The sequence below is a fragment of the Xenopus laevis genome, chromosome 7L (genome assembly GCF_017654675.1).
Source record: "Xenopus laevis strain J_2021 chromosome 7L, Xenopus_laevis_v10.1, whole genome shotgun sequence".
Lineage (NCBI taxonomy): Eukaryota > Metazoa > Chordata > Amphibia > Anura > Pipidae > Xenopus > Xenopus laevis.
Window position 1 is genome coordinate 50,989,355 of NC_054383.1, and position 16,545 is coordinate 51,005,899.

The following is a 16,545-nucleotide window of genomic DNA, read 5'->3' on the forward strand; positions in this document are numbered from 1 at the left end:
AGAAGCTGTGTCCTATATCCCCCTGTAGGGAAATCTCTGTCAGAGAAGCAAAGAGAAAGTGAACTGAATGCCTAGGGAAATCTCTGTCAGAGAATAGAAGTAAAAGTGAAACAAAATGCCTTTCTGCAGAGCTGACAGGTAGCAAGTAATGGGGGGAGGAGGGAATTGACTTATCTCTTCATGCCAGCCAGGAATGCTCAATGAAAGGTTTACCCTCCATTGTGGCTACTGGTGCAGCCTCCGGGGAGCAGGAACCAGTTGCCCAGGGTAGTGTGGCAGGGAGCCCCCAGCCTGCAGCCTCCGTAGAGCGGGAAGGCTACAGAGCATCTTCAGATCAGAAGTCCTTGGCTGGAGGAGTTCTGGAAGAGATATACTGACCCCCAGTAGTGGCATGATACTGAAATCTGTACCATTCCTCCCAGCCATGAAGTGGAGGACACTAAATGAAAATTGAGGAGGTAGGCGGGATGAAGCCCAGAGCAGGAGGAGGAGGAGCCACTTTAACCTTTCTCCAAGCAACAGGTTCTTCATCCTCATGGTGCCTGTGTCCCCCAATCTAGGCAAGAGAAATACAAAAATGAATCTGATTATTTTAGACTATTACTTAGATCAGTGCTGTCCACATTCTGTGCTATTGAGAGCCAAACTTTTTCTGGCCTACATGGTGGAGGGCCAATAATGGAAGTCAGTGTTGACCACAACTTGTTTTTAAACCACACCCACTTTAAACCACACCCATGTTACCAATATGGGTAACCAATTAAGACATGCCCTTAAATCCATATACCTCCTCATTCCCTGTGGATAACACAGCACCCCCAGCACATGATTACACACCTTAGGGGCCCCTAACAATAATGTATTTTCAAATGCTAACAAAACCCCAGAACAAATACCAGGTTTTTGCTCCACAGGCAGCGTATGTCACACACAGGCAAAGAAGGGCACACACAGGCAGAGATGGGCACACAGGCAGAGATGGGCACACAGGCAGAGTAGGGCACACACAGGCAGAGAAGGGCACGGACAGGCAGAGAAGGGCACGCACAGGCAGAGAAGGGCACGCACAGGCAGAGAAGGGCACACACAGGCACAGTAGGACACACACAGGCAGAGCAGGGCACACACAGGCAGAGTATGTCACAAACAGGCAGAGTATGTCACAAACAGGCAGAGTATGTCACAAACAGGCAGAGTATTTCACACACAGGCAGAGTATGTCACACACAGGCAGAGCAGTACACACACACACAGGCAGAGCAGGGCACACACAGGCAGAGTATGTCACAAACAAGCAGAGCAGTACACGCACAGGCAGAGCAGGGCACGCACAGGCAGAGCAGGGCACACACAGGCAGAGCAGGGCACACACAGGCAGAGCAGGGCACACACAGGCAGAGCAGGGCACACACAGGCAGAGCAGGGCACACACAGGCAGAGCAGGGCACACACAGGCAGAGCAGGGCACACACAGGCAGAGCAGGGCACACACAGGCAGAGCAGGGCACACACAGGCAGAGCAGGGCACACACAGGCAGAGCAGGGCACACACAGGCAGAGCAGGGCACACACAGGCAGAGCAGGGCACACACAGGCAGAGCAGGGCACACACAGGCAGAGTATGTCACACACAGGAAGAGTATGTCACATACAGGCCGATCAGGGCACACACAGGCAGAGTATGTCACACACAGGCAGAGTATGTCACAGACAGAGAAGGGCACACACAGGCAGCGTATGACACACACACAGGCAGAGTATGGCAAACACAGGGAGCATAGGGAAGGCAGAACAGAGCAGGAGACAGGAAAACCTATCAGGACCACTCTAAGATGTACTACATACAGTGATACAGTGCTGGTGCCCTATTAGCATTTTGTAATAAGTGTGAACAATGTGGTTTCAGTCTGGGTCTCATGTGTGAACAGTCCAGGTCTTTAGTATGTGAACAATGGAGGTGTCACAAGTGTGAACAATGCAGGGGTCACAAGGGTCACAGGTGTGAAAAATACAGGGGATTAGTCTGAATTGGAGGTTTAAACAATGCAGGGGCCAGTTAATCTTTATAGTGATGCCATTTAAATTTTACACATGTTAAGCAAACATAGGAGGTAGGTGGGGGGCCACACAAGGGGAGCGGGCCACCAGTTGGACAGCCCTGCCTTAGATAGTCACAGTGGGAGATTTCTGATCCTAAATATAAGGATTGTTCACTGGTCCATGGGCCAGTTTATGTTCTGGAAACAGTTGGAAATATTTACAGTTGTCATCTCATTTAGACATTGTAAATATAAAAGATTTTTTTTTTAAATCATTAATGTAATATAAGTATATTAGAATTAATACTTTGCTTGAATTTTGAGTTGTCATATTAATATATCAATCTGATTTAATTGAAATGCTGATTTAATGAAAATTGTCATTTTTTAATGTCCAAGGCATTTGGTCTTTGATACTGTATCTCAGGGCCCCAAAATAGTCTAATCTACTGATTCCCATAGTAGGCTATGGAAAATGGTGAATTTTTTTTTATTCCATTCAGTCAATCAGTGATATTGGTCTAACTTAACGTGAATGGCAAATGTTCTTTCCTGAGTGATCTGATTTGTTACTGAATCAATTCAGTATTTTCATGAATAAATCACAAAAACATTATAATGATGATTAGTGAATGTGGCTCCTCCTGTTGGTATTGACTCTCAACAAGTAACTAATTTTGTAAATGACAGGACCAGAACTAAACCCTATATTTGTTGCATTGGTGATGGAGCTAAGGTTCAAGGCAAGCAAGTAAAGCCTGTAGCAACAGTCATGCAGTACACTATTTAAAGAAGCTAATTTAATATTACTAGTAAACAATAATAAGGGGTATAGGTAATGAACATTTCCACTTGAACTGTCATATGTGTGCAGATAAATGGTAATCATAAGGCATGCATTGAGGAGCACACAATATAAATCTTCAAATATGAATTGCTGTATCCCTCAAAAAACCAAAGTTTATCAAGGGAGAGATAACAGAAAGTTTTATATAGTGTAGTATAAATTGAAATTCAGATCTCACCCTTAGTGATTATTTATAACAGTGAATTTTTTCACCACTTTTTACTTTCTCTGTGAGAAGTTATTTAACAAAACAATCCGTGAATTGAATATAATACACTTTTAAAACCATGAAAACATAAAATCCCCACTAATCACATTAGCTCTATGAGCATAAGGTGCTGTGTGCAGTGATTCCCACAGTGTGAGCTGCATAACTAGGGAGGTGATGGTATAGCAATCTACATCTAGAATCCTAGTGCCCCCAGTGTATTATACTCACTAGACGTGAGACAAGGAAGGCGTTGGTTAAAGTCTATTTCTTCCGGTTCTGGGGCTTCTTCTTTATCCGCTTAATGTGGAGAGATAAATGAACATGTGCAGAAGGGTTTTTCACAAGTAAATAAATAATTAAAATCACACTCACAAACATCCTGTGCATTCCGTATTGCGATTTCAGTTCCTTGGTGTCCCTAAAGCTGGCCATAGATGCAAAGATCCGATCTTACGAATCATCGTACGATCGGACTTTCCCATCTCCCGACCCGCCACTAACCATTCAGATTAAAGTCTTACCAGTCAGATTAGTTAAAGAACAGATCAGCAATGTTCTGCCCCCGACAGCAATCGTACGATATCTATGTCCAACCAAAGCTAGTGACAGTCTCCCACTGAAAATCATACGATCGGCAATACACGCAGAGATATTATCGGCAGCCGACAGAAATTTTCTAACCTGTCCGATCGACCAAACGACCGATCTCCGCTGGACGAAAAATGTCGGGACTCTCCACACACGGTTCGAAAATCGTACGAATCCTCGATTCGTACGATCAGATCTTTGCGTCTATGGCCAGCTTTAGAGTCCAGGACAGACTGTTATTCTTAAAGGAGAATTTTGGGATGTTACAACAGTCCATTCGCCATGCTCAACAATGATTTAAAAACTTTGCAGATCTCAAGCGAGGTGCAGATCCAGGATTTCAAATGGGGGATAAGGTTTGGCTCTCCACCATGAACCTTCATCTTTCCCATCCCTCCCTGGCTCCTAGGTTTATGGGACCCTTTCCAATTAAGAGGCTCCATTACTTTTGAATTAGGAATTAGGACTTCCTACTTGCTTCCTACTTGCATGACAGTGCATCCTGTGTTTCACGTTGCCCTGCTTGAAAGGTTCCACCCAAGTCCATTTCCTGGTCAACACCCTGTCCCCATCCTCCTATCTTTTGTCAGGAAGGTGTAGAATTTGAGATGGGGCAGATTTTGGATTCTTGGCTCCACAGATGGAGACTGCAGTATCTTATTAAGTGGAAATGGTTTCCTGATCCATGCTCCAAGCCTAATCAGGATTTTTCACAAGGATCATCCTGAAAAAACAGCCAAGGGCGTCCGGAGGTCACCCATTGGGAGGGGGCAATGTAAGTCGCCTGCACATTTTCACACGGACATACACGACAAAACGCACGCTGATGCAGATGCGCATACATCATGACACTCCAGAGCGCTAAAGGACGCGGGCGTTTATATAATTGCCGATGTGGATTCAGGCCAACGTAGACATGGACGCAGGTGTCACTAAATTTGGAACCAAAATGCCTCCCTTTAAAAGGACTCTCAGGACTTGATTCTGTGCTTGGTTATTAACCTAGCTGCTGGTATTGTAAATCCTGCCTATTTTCTTGATCCCGTTTCTTGATTCCGTCTGCCTGCCTACCGACTATGATTAAACTGTACCCGTCTCAACCTCTGCTTGCCTACCAACTACGATTGAACTCTGCTTCTCTTGACCTCTGCTTGCCAGTTTGCCTACAAAGTACTCTGCAACATCTTTATAAAGCCCTGGCCAGAAAAACCGTTGCACAATACGCTCAGTAGTTTCTTCTACCCCTAGGTGTCCACCCTACAAGTGACCATGACCAGATCTAAGACCATTTGCTGGTAAGGCAGGGAACTGCCAACTGTTCCACAACATCCTTTCCTTTCTTAACTACAAAGAAACTATAAAGTAATATCTTGTTTAATTGCCATGTAAGGAAAAGACAACCCACTACTTGGTTCTACTGGCTCACCATCTATTGTTTTGACATTCTCTCTTGCTTTAGCAAGGGTAGGGTCTTTCAGCTTTTTTGATACAAAGTCATCTCTCTTTACTTCAAAGTTGAGCAAACCTTCACTTTGCCCTTGACTATTTGTATCAGCCTCTTCAGTCTCCACAGCAAGCACAGACAAGGGAAAATTATCATCTTTCTCAGAGGCTACCTCCACAGAGACACATTTACATCACAAAATGGCTCAGGATTACTTTCTTTTTCTGCAGACACAAAATAATCTCATGTAGTAGGGATGGAACTAAACACACCAAAAAGGTCACAAACCAAAAGGGGTTCCTATGCACACATTAGCAGTGTTATAGTCATGGGTGTCCCCATGAATACAAATGACCCCTATGGTATTTGACTGCAATTTTCCTCGGTTCACCAGAATCACTTTAACTAAGGTAACAAGATGACTAGAATCTAGTAAAGCATTCACTGGCTTCTATTCTATAGTGACCACACATATTGGCTTGTTAGACCCTGTATGAAGCATAGCAGTACTTGAACTGCAAATAAAGATAGCCTTCGACTTGCATAGGCAACATTGCATTCCATTGGTTCCTCAATCAGTGGGCAATTAGCAGCAATATGACCCAATGTGTGACATTTTAAACACTTTATCAACTCATTACTTGTGAGTACTTTATCAAGTCCAAACTCGTGCGCTCCTCAGCAGCAACCTGCACAAGCTTCTCAGCTGTTTTGGGGTCCCCACGGCTGACCCATCTACCCAGAACAGGAGGTAGGGACCTAAGGAATCGATCCATCACAACATGCTCCACAATCTGCGTTGCCATTAACTTCTCTGGATGAAGCCATTTTTTTGCTAGGTGTAGAAGGTCATGCATTTGTGGCTGAGGAGACCTGTCCATCTGATTGGCCCATGCATGAAAATGCTAGGCAAGCACAACCAGCATTACCCCCATCTGAGCAAGGATATTTGCTTTGAGATTTTCAGTCTGAAGGATCAGCACTGTCTAGGTCAAAGTAAGCTTTCTGGGGTTCTATATCTGCCCAGCTCTCCTTTTGACATCCCTCTCATTCAGCAGTGTGCTCAAACCTAGCAAGAAAGGCCTCCACATCCTTAGTTGGTGTCATTTTTTATAGGACTCAGCTAGGATGTGTGGTGCTTGAACCAGCAGCTGTACTTTGTGGTGCCTCAAGGTTTTCGGTAGACAACTGTAGCACCATTTCCTTAAGAACTTCCAGGTCCTTTCATAGCTCCTCTCGATCCTGGCGATGCGCCTCCTGTGTGGCTTGCAGCTACACTGTCAGTCTCTGATTAGTCTTCTGTTTAACAGCAGTAGCTTGTAATAAAGCTTTTAGAATGTCTTCCATTGATAAAACAAAAAAACAGCAGCAAAACAGTCCTGTGCCACAGCAAGATTAATGGGTGTCTGGCCCTTTAAATTTTTACAGTTTTACAGTTTTGTTGCTTACAGATTTTTTAAGCCAGAGCAAACTCCACCACTTTGTAGGGATTTCAGGTAGTGGGATGTTGGTCTTCTGGGGTACACCAGACTCGCTCAAGTCCCAAAAATAGGATACAATTCAGTTTTATTCAGGAAATGAAAAAACAGAAAATAACAAAAATGGATCGAATACAGAAATCAACCCTCTCTATAAAGGGTGAGGCCTAGTGCCCAGCCCTTCCAAACAAAATACAGTTAAAAAAATAACTAAGAATTTCAAAAAAATTCTCTCACTTGTTTGCAACTCCTGCCTCCCCAGGCACATACAGCCAGACTCTCCAACGGAAGCCCTATTTACCAGGGATCAGACCTCTCTTGCCAACTGCATGCTTATTAAGCAGCTACCTGGCTGATCAGCTGCAAACTCTGGTTAGTATATAGAATACAGAATGGAGGGCCCACCCTACTCTCCCTCCATTCACTCCAGGGACCCCTTATCCAGCTTTCCAAAGCCGGCAAACCAAATGTAGCATTTAGCATTTAGACCTGTCAGTCTGCCCATATTTTGTATCGTTCTGCATGTGATCTAGATTGTGTTCTGATTAGATGCCATCACAGGAGATGTTTAAAGGCTTTCTTTAAAATTATTAGCCTATTTTATTTTTTTTCTTTGTCCAGCTGTAATTCATAAGATGCTGTTAGCATTATAGCTCTCTAACTGCTGGAATCATTTTGTAATACAATGGAAACCAAAACCAAAAACATACTTCATAAACATCACAGTTTTGACCAGGAACAACCAAGTTATTAATCTAAAAGTCATGAATTAGTTTATGGAACTAGAAAAAAGAACAAACTATGGACAGGGATTCAAGAAAATAATTTGTATTATTGTTTTTCATTACAGGTACAACCACATATGTCTCTGAACGATCTGAACACTTTAAACCCTGCAAAGATAAAGATCTTGCATATTGCTTGAATGATGGGGAATGCTTTGTAATTGAAACCTTGACAGCATCGCATAAACACTGCCGGTAAGTACATGGTCTTTAATGTTAAAGGAGAAGGAAAGCTACCAAAGCAGTTTAGTGCCAAAAGATTAGCCACGATAGTGCAAGCTATAAGACTATATTTATTCTGCAGAATGCTTTACAATACCTGGGTAAACAGCTCTAGAAACTCTCTCTGTTTGTTTAGGATAGCAGCTACCATATTAGTTTGGTGTGACATCACTTCCTGCCTGAGTCCCTGGTCAATCCTAGCTCTGAGCTCAGATTACAGCAGGGAGTGGAGGAGGGAGGGGGTAAAGTGAGGGGGAGAGGGAGGGGGGAGCAAACTGAGCATGCTCAAGCCCTAGCCCTGGAGGTTTATGCTGAAAACAGGAAGTCTGATACAGAAGCCCATGCATGCACAATAGAAAGAAAAAAATGCTTTGTTTCTTTTGACAGAGGACTCAGAGCCGTATTACTTTGAGGGTTTACAGGTGTATTTATATAGACTATTCTGATAAAGCTTACTTAATTTTAGTTTTTCCTCCTCCTTTGAAGTTACAGTAAACGCTTACCTTTATTTTGTTATGAAACAATATTAAAATAATTATATCTGAATGTATGACTCGTTATACTGATACATTTCCACTTATTTTATTGAAACAACTATAAAATTGTACTTTATTGTTAATCACTTATTTCAGATATTGACGGTTCATTTTTTTGTTTAGGCCTGTATTTTATGTAAAAATGTGTTATGTGCAAGAAATTACTATTAGCCTTTTTCGCTGCCAGACGATTTGGCTAATTTGGTACTTTTATTGCCAGACAATTTTTGAAAACGTTGTACTCTTTCACTTTAAGGGCCTTTCCTGGGGGGGTCTTTTAGTTTACCCAGGAAAACAATATACTGGGTTTTTTTTTTTCAGGACAACCTGAGCTTTCAAAATATGTTATATGTAATTCCACTTCTGTAAAAAAAATATAGGTTTCTAAGAAACATAATAATAATGTTTCACATAGTATAATCACATATATCAGAAAGATCATTTATTTTATGTATGAGAATACAGCTGATTTGGAAAGGTCTATGTCCCCTGAACGCGCCAATACCAAATATATATAGTTTTATTGAGATTTCTCACTTGTATAGATCAAATTCTCCAAGTAGTACACTACCAAATTTCCAAAGCACCGCTCCACAAAACATCATACTTCTGATTTCAAGGCCAAATATTCCACTATTAGAAAGAACAGATTCTGGAGAATCAAAAAAATGGGTAAAGAATAAGATATCTATGTACACCAAACTACCAAATTCTTTACTGAAGTTGTAATTTTTTATAGAAATTGGTGAATTTCTTTTTCAAAAAAAAAGCTTCCAATCTACAGCATCATATCTCCTAGACATCATTAGGTACCAATGTAAAAAACTCTAAATATAAATGCCAGGAGTCCACTGAACAGTCTGATGCCTAATATGTATAGGTTTACCTAAGCATGTGGCATAGAGGGGCCCCAAAATGTAGACACCCCATTTGAGCCATCAGTTCTGTAATTCCAGATATTGCAAAATCCACACAATTACATTATTTTGGAGGGGGCTGCAAAGGTAAAAAAAAAATACGTTCACCCCAGAAAACCATATATATTCAGAAAGTACACATTCCACCGAATACAAATTGGGTATGCATGTCTTTCTACTCCAAAGCACCAAGCCGCATACCTTTCCTAAATTTGGCGATTTGGGTGACATTTCCAAAATTCCCATCAAAACTTTCACACTGCAGCATCTTATTTCCCCATATACTATTAGATATCAAGATAAATCATCCCAAATATGAAAGCCTGGGGTCTGCTGAACAGTTTGATGTCCAATATGTATAGGTTTATCTAAGCACGTGGCATATAGGGGCCCCAAAATGAAGACCCCCATATGGTCTGTCCTTTCAGGTACTGCAAAATCCAACGCATTTACATCATTTTGGGGTGGGCAAAGGTAGAAAAAAATACATTCACCCCATAAAAGCTATATATTTTCAGAAAGTACACATTCACCCAAATCCAAATTGGGTATGCATATCTTTCTACTCCAAAGCACCAAGCTGCAAACCTTTCCTAAATTTGGCAATTTTGGTGACATTTCCAAAAATCACCTCAAAACTTTCACCCTGCAGCATCTAATTTCCCACATACTATTTGGTATCAAGACAAATCACCCCAAATATGAAAGCCTGGGGACCTCTGAACAGTTTTATGTCCAATATGTATAGGTTTACCCAAGCACGTGGCATATAGGGGCCCCAAAAGCAAGACCCCCCACATGGACTTTCATTTCAGGCACAGCAAAATCAACACATTTACATAATTTTGAGGTGGACAATGGCAGAAAAAAGTACGTTCACCCCAGAAAACCATATATTTTCGGAAAGTACACATTCCCCCAAATCCAAATTGGGTATGCATGTCTTTCTACTACTAAGCACCAAGCCACAAACCTTTCCTAAATACTATTAGGTATCAATATAAATCACCCCAAATATGAAAGCTTGGGGTCCTCTGAACAGTTTGACATGCAATGTACATAGGTTTATCGAAGAACATGGCACGTAAAGACCCCTGAATCTACCTTGTGCATATACTTATTTGATGGCTTACATTTACACTAATTTATAAACACTGCAAGTTTTATGTGGGATAAAAGGTACAAAAAAATGATAGTGACCCCTGAAAACCATACATCTTTGGAAAATACATATTCGGTCAAATTCCAAATAGGTAATTATGTCTTTCAACTCCAAACTACCATACTGCAAAGCTTCACTAAAGGCAGCGTTTTTTTATGACATTTCTTAAAATCGCCTAAAAATAATGCAGTTGGCTGCATTTATCTCACCCAATTTCTGACACCCAATTGGCAAAACACCCTTAAAATTGACAACAAGGGTCTACTGAACAGTTTGATGCCCAATATGCATGGATATGTCAAAGCAGCTGGCATGTGCGGACCCCAAATAAAATAAGTGCATATGAATTTTCTCAGCTGTCTTTTCGCCTTCTGTGAAGAATGCTCCCTGACTGCTTATTATGCGCCACAACACCATCCTAATAGCATAAGGACCCCTCAAAACAATATACTTTTGTAAAGTACACATTCTGACAAATCCAAAATGGTTAATTATGTCTTTCTACTCCAAACTACCATATTGCAAAGTTACGCTAAAGGCAGCGTTTTTTTATGACATTTCTTAAAATCGCCTAAAAATAATGCAGTTGGCTGCATTTATCTCACCCAATTTCTGACACCCAATTGGCAAAACACCCTTAAAATTGACGACAAGGGTCTACTGAACAGTTTGATGCCCAATATGCATGGATATGTCAAAGCAGCTGGCATGTGCGGACCCCAAATAAAATAAGTGCATATGAATTTTCTCAGCTGTCTTTTCGCCTTCTGTGAAGAATGCTCCCTGACTGCTTATTATGCGCCACAACACCATCCTAATAGCATAAAGACCCCTCAAAACAATATACTTTTGTAAAGTACACATTCTGACAAATCCAAAATGGTTAATTATGTCTTTCTACTCCAAACTACCATATTGCAAAGTTACGCTAAAGGCAGCGTTTTTTATGACATTTTGAAAAATTGTCTAAAAATACTGCAATTGGCCACATTTATCTCACCCAATTTCTTACATACAATTGTAAAACACACTAAATATTGATGACCAAGGTCTATTGATCAGTTTGATGCCCAATATGCATAGATATACCAAAGCAGCTGGCATGTGCGGACCCCAAATAAAATTAGTGCATATGAATTTTCTCGGCTGTCTTTTCGCTTTCTGTGAAGAAGGCTACCTGACTGCGTAATATGCACCACAACCCAGTCCTAACAGCACAAAGACCCCCAAAACCATATATGTTTGGAAAGTACACATTCTGATGAATCCCAAATAGGTAATTATGTCTTTCTCCTCCAAACTACCATACTGCAAAGCTACGCTAAAAGCAATGGTTTTTATGACATTTCTGAAAATCGCCTAAAAATATTGCAATTGGCCGCATTTATATCACCCAAATTCTTACATACAACTGGAAAACACCCTAAATATTGACGACAAGGGTCTACTGAACAGTTTGAAGCCCAATATGCATAGATATGCCAAAGCAGCTGGCATGCGCGGACCCCAAATAAAATTAGTGCATATGAATTTTCTCGGCTGTCTTTTCGCCTTCTGTGAAAAATGTTCCCTGACTGCTTATTATGCGCCACAACACCATCCTAACAGCACAAAGACCGCCCAAAACAATATTTTCTTGGACCCCTCCCCCGTTCTTCCTGCTCATTGATTAGGGGGGTTGGGAGAGCACTGGAACCCCCTGCAGCTAATGCATAGAGGAGCCCTTTACAGCCAAGAATGTAGGTACTACATGCTTGGCAGTTAGGGCTTTTCCCTGCAAGAATGTAGTACCCACATTCTTGGCAGGTAAAAGGTTAAAAGAGTTTACAACAGCTGCCAGTGCCAAACTGCCAAAATAATTACATTGTCCACACTCCAGCTACAGAAATATATAACTGAAATCTAATAAAATCTAGTCAACACTCAAAGCCTGAGCCTAAAACAGCTGACCAAATAGGGAACAAATATAAAATTTTAGCATCAAGAGACTGTTCTGTGACTTATTTATACGTTTCCAGGACATATAATTATTTAATAGGTCAGGTTTTTTCTCCACCCAAAAAATTTAGTTTAGTAAATAATCCCCAAATGTTTACTTCTCAAATATATTTAAAATGTTAGCATCTGAAAAGCTACTGATAATATTTTGTTGATATATTATTGTTTTCTTTATCACGTCTGATGTGTGAGCTTCTTAAGATGCCATAAAGGCATTGATATCATTTTGGCAATGTTAATGTTGTTTGCAATTTGTGAGGATAAGGGATAAGAAAGGAGGATGAAGTAGAGTGGAGAGAAGATGTGAAATTGTGAAAAGGATGCACACATGGGGAAAAAAGATAACTTATAAAGTAGAAAGATAAGAAAGGCAATCCAGGGACTGAGTGGTTAGCTTTTTCTGTGTGTGGATAAGGATGTGTGATTATTCACAGTTATGCAAAAAATTAGTGCAGAAGGATAAGGTAGGGTGGTGAGTGTCTGTACCTTCTGCTTCTCACTGTATATAATGTACTGACTCTGCTTGATGGCTGTACACTGCATTATAGCTAGGCCGTTTCACCCAGCCCAATCAAAACAGTTTCTGCTGCCTAGGGAGATGGTCAATGCTCCAGTCATGTGAACACAGGAGTGCCAGTTTTGCAAGACTGCCCCCCAAATTTTCTCTGCATGGGGCTCTTCAAAACTCTAGTTATACCACTGGCTGATCATAAACTTTTCTGGCTGTCAATTTCTTAGGATTACCCCTGTGCCGTAAACTCCCTGTACCACAACATTTTAAGCTTTTTAAAAAAGTTCCATAAATAATAATAATAATAAAAAATGAAAACCAACTGCAAATTGTCTCAGAATGTCAGTCTCTACATCACAACAAAAGTTAACTCAAAGGTGAGCGAACTTGAAGACTTTTAAATTGATTGGTAAACTATGATTTTTTTAAATGACTAATTACTAAAGAATATTGCTAATACCGATAATTTATGGTTCTAAAAACAGATTATCTTTATGTAAATAGAAATGTTGCCACCATAAAGCCATCGTTAAGAGGATATTTGTGTATTTCTATCCTTTTAAATCTGAAATACAAAATATATTTATTAGAGATGTATTGTTATTGGATTTAATCAATACATTCTTCCCTGAATAACTATTTTAAATGTCGTTATTGAATGACTTAAGTTTGTCCTTAAATAGGGTGCCTTTTATTCTGTATAATCAATCCCCTTTGAAATCTGTATTATAAATTATACAAACATTAATACCATATAAAATGCTATAACCTAGGAATTGCGCCTGCATTTCTAGGAATCCCTTAGTTTGCAGTTAAACCATATAGTGCCTTATTATTGCATGAGGCACTATCTTTCTGCTTCTCACCTTACATTGTTGACCTTCCCTATAACAATGTCTGTGATCAAACGGTAATTGCAGAAGCACTGGGCTCCTTATTCTGTATTCTGTGAAGCATCTCTGACAGAGAACTTTAAAGTTGCAGTGATGAGTAAAATAAAACCATCAGCATTGAATTAACTTATGCTCTTTTGGCTAGCTGTACAAGTCTATCAACAGCAATGCTTCAATGCATCGTTTCTCAGTTTCCATCAGCCCAAACATTTTACTGTATTGTCTGAATTACTGTGCAATAGACTGATAAAATGCCATCACACATTAAATTCAACACCAAAACCAATTGCATTTTATTTGGTTTTATAAAAAAAGATCTCTCTTAGCAGGTAATATCACTTACATTGTCTATTTATTCATGATGGTATTGACAGGGAAATTATGCTTTAACCCCACAAACCATTTCAAGAGTATGATATTATGGACAGAAATGTAATTTATGTTTTTAAAAATACAAAAAAAAAAAAGAGAAAAAAGAAATGACCCATCTAATTGCACCTTCCCATTCATATATTGCAAAACTCCAGTGAAGTGATTCTTAAAACTTAACTTTTAATAAAGCTATTTTTAAAAACATTAAATAGTTAGAGGTTGGGGAGCACCGTCCATCCGACACAGAGGATGGTGTGCAGGGTCAAATAGTGATTAGTAATACAAAAAAAAAGGAGAAAAAAAGAAATGGCCCATCTAATTGCACCTTCCCATCCATATATTGCAAAACTCCAGTAAAGTGATTCTTAAAACTTAACTTTTAATAAAGCGTTAAAACCAAAGTCTAGATAGCAACATTAAAATAAAGGTTTAGTAAGGAGGCTGATAGACTGAATAACAAGGGGTTAGAGGAGTTTTTTGTAAGTCACTAGGGAGTGACGGTTGGTTAGAGAGAATCAATAAATAATTATTTAGCACATTGATCACACTATATATCTGAGGTACACTAAGTAATAACCCACATCCAGTCACCCCTTCACCCACTTCAGGATCCCTCCCTTCTGGTGTAGACCTCAATTCAATTAAGTTCTTTCAGCAGCTAGGTGTATTTAGATACTGGTATCGAATTATCAAACCCATGGATTGTTCGATAAACCAACCCCTTCACCCTCCAAGGTCCCCTCCCGATCCGATTACCCCAGTTATAGATTCTATGTCCCTATCAGACGCCTACCTAACCCAAGCTAGGCACATTTTTAGCTTTTTTAGCTCTGTTACCCTAATCCCTCAGCAGTTCGACCTTACACGAGAAGGGAGGGATCCTGAAGTGGGTGAAGGGGTGGCTGGATGTGGGTTATTACTTGGTGTACCTCATAGATATATAGTGTGATCAATCTTTTTTTTTTTTGTATTACTAATCACTATTTGACCCTGCACACCATCCTCTGTGCCGGATGGACGGTGCTCCCCAACCTCTAACTCTTTAATGTTTTTATAAATAGCAGGGGACCTTTTTACCCATAAAGATGATCACCGTACCAGAGTCCACCCCTTCAGACTAGAAGAAAAGAAATTTAATTTGAAGCAACGTAGGTGGTGAGGACAGTGAGGATGTGAAATGCACTGCCGGGTGATGTTGTGATGGCTGATTCTGTTAATGCCTTTAAGAATGGCTTGGATGATTTATTGGGCAGACATAATATCAAAGGCTATTGTGATACTAAACTCTATAGTTTAGTAGTATAGTATAGATATGGGTATATATAATTTATATGAAAGTATGGAAGGGTGTGTGTATGGATGCTGGGTTTTCATTTGATGGACTTCCTCTTTTTCAACCCGATTTATCTATGTAACTATGCAAATGTACAGTCCTGCAGTATTTGTTTGTAAAGACCTTAGGAAGAATTCATTTTTCTGTATTCTCTAATAAATACAGCATGTTAAAGTTCCAAATTAAAAAGTTTACAATTTACCGCCATTATCCAGAAACCTGTTATCCAGAAAGCTCAGAATACCAGAAAGGCCATCTCCCATAGACTCCATTTTATCCAAATAACCCATATTTCACTTTCTTATTTCAACCCAATGCCTTTTGTGGAACAAGCCTCGCATATACTAACACATAAACACAAAAAAATAATATATTCGGAATAACGATGACAGGGCATTGTCAAGCAAATTATCGCAACTAACCACTATTCTTACATAAATTGGAATAAATTGATGCAGAGTCCAGGATGGATGAAAAAGACCAAAGCCTTTATTTATACAATAACAATGAACTGCAAAAGCTTTGGTTTAAACAGTATAATATATCAATAAATGATAACCAGCACCCCAAGAACCCTTTCAAACAAAAAATGTACAGGGGTATCCCCCTTAAAAAAAGTGTTTGTGTGTGTTTTAATTGGGATTGGGGATAGTTCCAATGCAAAAAACATGGGGAAAAGGGCTTGTTAATAAATAAAGCATCAAAAGTAAAAAAAGACTAGATTGCACAGTGGCTTATTTAAGGTGATATTAAAGGGGTGGTTAACTTTTAAGTAAACTTTTAGTATGTAATAGAATGGCCAATTCTAAGCAACTTTTCCATTGCTTTTCATTATTTTATAGTTTTATAATTATTTGCTTTTTTCTTCTGACTCTTTCCTGCTTTCAAATGTCACTGACCCCATCTACAAGCAAATGCTCTGTAAGGCTACACACTTATTATTACTGCTACTTTTTATTGCTCATCTTTCTAGTAAGGTCCTCTCCTACTCATATGCCAGTCTCTTATTTAAATCAATGGTTGCTAGGGGACTTTGGACCCTAGCTAGCAGATTGTTTATAATGCAAATTAAAGAGCTGCTGAATACAAAGCTAAATAACACAAAAACCTTAAATAATAAAAAAATGAAAACCAATTGCAAATTGCAAATTGTCTCAGAATATCCCTCTTTACATCATACTAAAAGTTAAAACTCAAAGGTGAACAACC

General features: G+C 39.8%; 1 protein-coding gene across 1 annotated transcript in view; it reads left to right on the plus strand.

Moving 5' to 3' along the window:
* The window catches only part of LOC108695799 (pro-neuregulin-3, membrane-bound isoform), a 635,203-nt gene that overhangs the window by 243,062 nt on the left and 375,596 nt on the right, over positions 1-16,545 (plus strand). The window contains exon 2 of the mRNA XM_041568953.1: positions 7,458-7,587. Within this exon, the coding sequence (XP_041424887.1) occupies positions 7,458-7,587 (130 nt within the window). The remainder of the gene's footprint in view (positions 1-7,457; positions 7,588-16,545) is intronic.